This window comes from Sinocyclocheilus grahami, unplaced genomic scaffold, assembly GCF_001515645.1.
Source record: "Sinocyclocheilus grahami isolate Dianchi unplaced genomic scaffold, SAMN03320097.WGS_v1.1 scaffold32.1, whole genome shotgun sequence".
Taxonomy (NCBI): domain Eukaryota; kingdom Metazoa; phylum Chordata; class Actinopteri; order Cypriniformes; family Cyprinidae; genus Sinocyclocheilus; species Sinocyclocheilus grahami.
Window position 1 is genome coordinate 2,191,234 of NW_015505211.1, and position 8,065 is coordinate 2,199,298.

At 34.2% G+C, this 8,065-nt stretch overlaps 1 protein-coding gene across 3 annotated transcripts in view; it reads right to left on the reverse strand.

Moving 5' to 3' along the window:
- Positions 1-6,466: 6,466 nt before the first annotated feature.
- Positions 6,467-8,065, reverse strand: part of LOC107577150 (opioid-binding protein/cell adhesion molecule-like) — a 201,972-nt gene continuing 200,373 nt past the window's right edge. For all 3 annotated transcript variants that reach the window (XM_016263269.1, XM_016263265.1, XM_016263260.1), the window contains 2 exons: positions 7,279-7,430; positions 6,467-7,004 (listed from right to left, as the gene is read on the reverse strand). In XM_016263269.1, the coding sequence (XP_016118755.1) occupies positions 6,901-7,004; positions 7,279-7,430 (256 nt within the window). In that variant the 3' untranslated portion in view covers positions 6,467-6,900. The remainder of the gene's footprint in view (positions 7,005-7,278; positions 7,431-8,065) is intronic.

Here is an 8,065-nt window from a genome sequence, read left to right on the forward strand (position 1 = left end):
ACATGACATTTCTTGGCTGCATTATCTTTAGGACCACAGCCAAACCACGAGCGTGTCGTCAGTAGAGCAGGACCAGTGTGAGGAGGGATGTGCTAACGAGGTAAACTGTCTTTTAAAACAGCATGTCAACACTGGTAAACTTGCTAAAAGTACTCTGTGCAATAGATAAGTACGGGATTAGGGTACAATGGCTAATAAATGACTTTTGACATTTTTTTTTAGAATTTTGATTAGACTACAATAATAGTTTCTGCTGTTAGATTAAAGGAATAGTTCACCCAAAAATGAAAATGTTAATCAACCTCAGGCCATTTAAAATGCAGATAAGTTTGTTTCTTACTCTGAAAAGATCTGGATAAATTTAGCATTACACTATTTGCTTACTAATAGATCCTCTTCAGTGAATGGGTGCCGTCAGAAGAAGAGTTCAAACAACTGATAAAGACACCACAGTAATCCACGAGTCCAGTCCATTAATTAACATCTTGTGAAGTGAAAAGCTGCATGATTTCAATAAGCAAATGCATCAAATCCATCAAAGATGTCAAACCGTTGTTTCTGGTTGAAATACTGTTTTCTCCAGTGCAAATTTGTCTCCTCTAAATCAGGAGATAAATATGCACAGATCAAGCACCTTTTATGAGCGAAAACAGTTCAAAACAGTTCTCAGTAAAATATGTTGTTGGATTTTGATGTGAGAGGACAACAGGGGATGGATTTTTGTTTTTTTTTCTGGAGGAAGCGTTATTATGGATTATAGACTGGTATTTTGGCCAGAAGTGACAGTTTAAAGTTATATCGCCAAAATGATATATTTGTTTTTTACAAACATACAGCTTTTCATTTCACAAGACATTAATTAATTGACTGATTACTTGTGAAATATTGTGGTTTTTATCAGTTGTTTGAACTCTCATTCTGACGGCACCCATTCACTGCAGAGGATCCATCGGTCAGCAAGTGATGTAATGCAAAATATCTCCAGATCTGTTCCGACGAAGAAAAATACATATTAGATGGCCTGAGGGGTGGGTCAATTTTCAGCTATTTTTCATATTTGGGTGATCTTTTCCTTTTTTCCATCTTGGCAGATGTATATCACTGAGGCCAGCTAAGCTTACTTGTCAGCAGTTGGATCTTCTAGCCAAAGGACAGCACCTAATAAAATAAAGTTTTAATGAAAATGTGTGTCCTATTATGCAGAATTAATTTTTTTAATAAAAGTAGTAAGGCACTCAAGGTTGTGCTGCTGTATTTTGTGATTATACCACATTATGCCTAACTTCACCCTTAAGCCATGAATATATCACAATATAATATGACAGTTTTGACCTTTATTGCTTAATGATTAAAAAAAAGTAGGGATGCAGCAATGTTAAAATTCTGACTTTATTGATAATTTCCATGTAGTTGCTGATAAAGTAATAAAAATCCAATATTAAAATTATATACCATTTTATTTTAATAAAAAATTAAACCCTAAAAAACTAAACTCTAATTTCAATGTTTTTTAAAGATTAACATGGTAACATTTTACAATAAGGTCCAATTAGTTAACATTAGTTCATGCATTAACTAATTAACTAACATATTAGCATTACCTAACAATGAGCAATACCATATGTTACAGTAGTTATTCATCTTTTTTAACGTTAGTTAATAAAAATACAGCTGCCAGCTCAGGCTCATTAAATAATATTAATAGATACAACATTTGATTTAATTGATTTTAGTTTGATTGTTAGTTCTTATTAACTAATGCAGGTAATGTTAGCAAATGACACCTTATTGTAAAGTGTTACCATTAACAAAGGTAATCTAAATGTAAAGATGGGAAATAAGCATTCATAATTAAATATCCAATATCAATAACCAATATGGTGCTGATCGATTGTGCATTCCTTTTTAAAAGAATCTATGACAGTACATTAGATAACTAACAACCCCAAACTAGAAGAAAATATTCTTAACTTTATTACACAGAACACATACAACAGTCTTGTACTCATTTTCCAATAGTGAAAAATACAACTACGGCTGTACATGCACATTGAGAGAGCTGTGTGTTGCAAATGTTAAGGTATCATACACTTTACAATCGTAACTAGATAGAGACAGTCATAAAAATAAATACAAACATACAATACAGTTTTGCAAGGGAGGGCAAAATACTTTTTGCCTAGAGATTTTTGGGTGAAACACTGTTGCTATGATTAGATGTACCATGGATACTTGCAGCAGTTTTAAAATAATGATGATCAGGTCAGCAAAAATGCTTGCTATTTTGTTCCCTCAGACGATGATAAATATAGCAATTAAAAAAATAAAGCAAAACAATTACATTCTGAAGTATACCTGTTTGTAACTTAAATGGATTTGCAATGCCATTTTATGTACACTACTGCCGATCACTGTGAAGGTTGTAGCGCCACAGTCTGTGGTTTGTACTGTTCATCCCAGCAGGTAAAATGACATCACAGTCAATAGCTTCTTCACCGTCACAATATTAGTATTTTAAAAAATTTACTGACATACCAAAATTATACTCTAATAATCTACAGTACAACCTATTTATGTACTTTAACCTGTTACAAACTTCACCAGAAATCATTGGGCAATTTCACTCGAAACACAATTGAGATGAATGATTAATGATACTTATCAAAAGATGATTTGATGACTTTCGAAACATTAAAATAACTCCATTTAATGGTTAAAACCGAGCCGGTTGTTTACAAAAATGCATCCCAAGCAGAAGTTTCCAGGGTCGATACTGAATCTATATGATTGCACTACCACTTGATTTTTTTTTTCTTTTAAAATGCACGCAAGGCACAACGCTAACAAGGAAAAGGTGTGTTGATCGCCGCAATTACACCATCCTCATATTTAACAATCAAATAAAAACAGGATAAATTTATTTGCATATATTTCTTTTTTTTTTTTTCATACAGCATTTTAAACATACTGCATGTTCAGAACAGTGTCGCGCTTAACGTAAAGACCTCATGAATGTCATAATCACAATGAGATTTAATTAATATTTCAACTTCACGTTAACATGATCTGATATCCATTAGAGCAAATCTTCTGAAAGAGCTCTGCCATGCTAACGTCAGTCACAAAAACCATTCAGCTGGTCACAGAGCAGCGTCCTTCAAATTAGAGTGCAGGAATTTCACTTCAAAATCAACTGAAAGGTAATTTACAATCTATGGACATATCTTTATTTCTCTGTGATGTGCCAGACCTTGGACTTGAATCATTCCTCTTCAGTATGTTTGTTTAGCACTGTTGACATTGCTCACTGAAGCTGAATGCAGACAGCTCACAGACAAGGTCTAATTTTAGTGCTGTAATGTTAGTTGTGTGGGTTGAGTGCATGTGGCTGTCTGTATTTGCTTAGAGGTATACTTTTAAAGGGATTTTCACCTAGAAATTCAAATTTGCTGAAAATGTACTCACCCTCAGGCTATCCAAGATGCAGATGGGTTTGTTTTTTCATCGGAACAGATTTGGAGAAATTTAGCATTACATCACTTGTTCACCAGTGGATCCCTTACAGTGAATGTGTGCCATCAGAATGAGAGTTCAAACAGCTGATAACAACAGTTTGAAGTTGAAAACGTCTTGATGGATTTGTTTATTACAAACATACAGTTCTTTTCTTCTTCACAATTGTTAATCGATGGACTGGAGTCCTGTGGATTACAGTACTTGTGGATTATTGTGATGGTTTATCAGATGTTTTCATTCTGACGGTACCCATTCACTTCACAGGATCTACAGTATTGGTGAACAAGTGATGTAGTGCAAAATTTGTCCAAAAGTGTTCCGATAACGAAACAAGCTCATGTTGGCTGGCTTGAAGGTGAGTACATTTTCAGCAAATTTTCATTTGTGGGTGAACTATTGCTTTAAGCTCCTGTACACTGCGGCTACTGATAAGTGGACATTTCTGGTGGGTATCCAAAGTCCCTTATGAGCGTGTTGACGGGTCAGCTTTCATAGAGTAACAAGTATGAAATTACAGCTGCTAAATCACCAGACTTATGAAATAGATGAAATCTTAGATTACCATATTCTTCCACCTGCTCAGACATGCACAATTTGACATTTATATGACATTATATTAGTGTGGAAATTAGTGCTAAAGATCACGGATAAATTGATGGTTATCACCCACAGATACGCAAGGAAATATGTCTGTTACTGGGACTTCTTTGTCCTCAGAAGTTATTAAATATCATTTTATTATATAATTTGTGATAACAGTTTTGGCTTCTGTCAAATTTACTTCACCAAGACTCAAGAATACAAAATCATACACACTTAAAAGAAACTCCGCACCAAAAACCTGAGAAAGAAGTTTAAACTCTCCAGTAGAGTCATCCAAAGCAAATTCAATTCGTTTAAAACAATACAAATGTATCTGGAAAGGGATTTACAACAAAATATACAATGACTAATGTTTATTTGGTGGTATAAAACGTGACCTGTGGAGCTCAAGACTAACTAAATCACTCTTTTGGACTTTATAGAGGAAATCTCTATTCAACCCTGTTCAGATTAGTTCCTCTGTCCCATTTGGTAGGTTTATGATTATACAGCCCGCAACAGCTGTCATCCTAAAGGGTCTTTATATGAGGAACAGATTTTATGTAGCTTACATTAGGGCATCTACACTGAAAACATCTCTAAGAGCAGCGTAAAACATATTAGAGCAGGTAAGGAGTCTATCCTACTGCTTGTAATTATGTCAGCTCAGTACAAGTACATGTGCAGGTTATTGTTGTGATTCCTTTGTCATTTGAATACCATCAATGGCAGATGAGCACTCAGGATGCACTATGTTTTTAGGAACTGTGTGCTATATTATATTGAACGCATAGATCGTACGTGTGTGTGAACAGTATTTGCATACATCTGTACATGTACAGTAAATCAAATATCGCATACAGAATCCGCAAAAAGTATTTGGACATTTAAGCCACACATTGTGTGTGAATGTCACTGAATTAGACAACAAAACATTGAACAAAATAAATTGTAAAATTATTATTAGCACTGAAGTAATGGCTGCTGAAAATTCAGCTTTGCCTTCACAGAAATAAATTACATCTTAAAATACATTAAAAAGAAAATATTTTTGTGTGTTTTTAATATATATATATATATATATATATATATATATATATGGTGTTGGGGAAAGTTACTTTTAAAAGTAATGCATTATAATATTGCGTTACTCCATAAAAAAGTAACTAATTATGTTACTTAGTTACTTTTTATGGAAAGTAATGCATTACGTTACTTTTGCGTTACTTTTTAAATCTGGACAGGGCTTGCTTGTTTGTTTTTTTAAATAAAAAAAAGTTATATTTTTGAAGCCTTTTCACACCAAAAGTGAAATGAATAAGCCTCAGGCTGAAGGGAAAGTAAATTCACGTCCGTACAGTAGAATGCAGAAGAAGACTTTTCAACACACTTCAGCAATAAAAAAAGACACACAAATGTTTGTTTAGAGTAATTTTTGCTTATTAGTAAGGTTGAACTGGATCATCGAAGGTCAGAAGCAAAAACATTGGTTAATAGAATGGGATTAAATACATAAATTATATTTGTTATGTTTAACATTTAATTATTGCAGATTTGTGTCATTCTGAGTTGCATTATTTTTATTCATTTTGAGGAATACTGGATGTTTTTTTTGTGAGTGAGATGAATTAATGCATATTCATATTTATTTTAGAACTACAGTAACATCTTTTGATTTCTCTCAACAAGGGGACAGGAGAGCTGTCAATCAATAAATTGGGGGGAAAAAGGAACTTGCGTTACTTATCTGAAAAAGTAACTCTTGTAAATTAAAAAGTAATGCGTTACTTTACTAATTACTTGAAAAAAGTAATCTGATTACTTAACTCACGTTACTTGTAATGCGTTACCCCCAACACTGTGTATATATATATATATATATATATATATATATATATATAGTCAATAAAATAAGAAAATGGTTTTATATATATATATAGAACCTTTTTCTTTTTTTTTTAAATACGTTTAAAAATGTGATGGCAAAGCTGAATTTTCAGCAGCCATTTCTCCAGTGATGATGATAATATTTTTTTCTATTTATTTTGTTCTCTCTCTCTCTCTCTCTAAAAAGTCAGTGTTCATTCTGCAGTTTATGTAATGAACTACACTGGAGAAGTGCCTTCATACATCCACTGAAAACCATCTTTAAAGGGGATTAAAAGTAATTGGGAAAAAATGTAAGAGGATGAAAATGGAAATGCAAGAAAAGTGAAGTTAGTTACGAGAAAAAATGATCATTTGCTTGTTGATGCCACTTGGTGTAATGACATTCATACATTTTTAAGTGTGACTCAAGTGTCCAAATACTTTCTGGGCTTACTAAAGCTATTTTTTTTTATTCTTTGTTTCTTTCTTTTTTTGCTGTTTGTAATTTTTATCGAATATAAAAAAAAGAAAAAAAATCTTGTTATTTTACAGGACACCAGAAACCTCAATTCACACTGTTCAATACTGAGCAACAAACCATTCAGTTATTCACGATTACATGAATTTTTGCTTCTCTTTTCACATACAAAAGGTTGGAGACACATATAGTGGTTCTATTATTATTTCTACCCAGCTAACAAACTGACTCCATTCATAGTCCAGTTCACTGTTTCAAAACACGGTTAAATCCCAAAGCATCTTATTATTACAGACCCATAAACCCACACTGACACTTCCCTTTAGAAATGAAACATAAGACAAAATGATTGAAATGATGATTATGTTAATAATAACTGATAAAGTACCCTCCCTCTCTGTGTGTGGGACTGTGAGCTTGTGTGTGTACAGAGAAACGGAAACGCTGCTTTAGCATCAAAACTTGCTGAGGACCGAAAGTGTTAAAACGAGAGTCAGAAGCAAGAATGAGCTGGTTGGCGATAAGGCTGCGCTGTTCACATCGTGTATCGCTCCGGGGCCTGCGGGAAGAGAAACCCTACACGTTAACAACCTCCCAAACATCCACTGTGTATATCATCATGCATTATGCTGTTCAAAGAAATTGCTGCGAATACAGCGCTCAAACACCGTCAGAGTTAGCGGATGCCTCAGGGCGACAAGACGAGAGCTGATGTAATTGCATTAGGCAAACATTTGACACATTGAGACGCTCGTTGACTACGCCAAGTTACACTTGACATGGATTCTGAGCATAAATTAACATGCATTTAGTTATTAGAAGGAGCCTCGTACCGTACAAAATAATGCTGGTGTTTGTTATTCCCAGCGTGTTCATGGCCACACATGTGTAGTTCCCGTAATCCTCTTCGGAGACGTTAAAGAATGTTAGCATGGACTGTTTACCCTTGTTTTCGATCTTGACCCCGTTGAGTCCGTTTAAGAGTCTGGAAAATTTGAGGTGAAGTTAGCAGTGTTATTAAAAACAAAGTCTACATAAGTGGACGGCTGACGGCACACATTAACGCACCACTCTTGCACAAAGTGTGACTTGAATGTCTAATACATAGACATATTTTCAGATTTTTAATAAACTAGCTTTGTTGAAACCATGGCTTAGTGCTTCTTGAGCCTTGGGAGATGCAGGTTCGAATCCTCCGGATTCCGGTTTGACTTTCACTCTAAGTCAAAACTAGCACCAAAAAAGAAACTACATATCTTCCAATTCATGGGACCTTTTGAGTCATAAATACTAAGAAATGTAAATTAGTTGAAATTACATAAAAAGTCATGGTAGACCAACAGAATACCCCCAAATATTGTCCCAACTAATCATACACAGCAAAGAATTTTAAACTGAACACTATTGCTGAAAATGTAAGGGTTTCGTGAGTTTCCAGCATGCAATGCATCATGAATAAAGTACAAAGTTACTGTTTGCTGACTTTTGTTTAAACTTTTGTTGATTTGTAATCATTTTTAGTTCTGTCATGACAACTCTCAGAGGGATTGGCATGGAAATGTACATGACAATGTTAATGTATTTGGTCTTGGCAGAATAGATCTGCTACGCTGCTGCGGC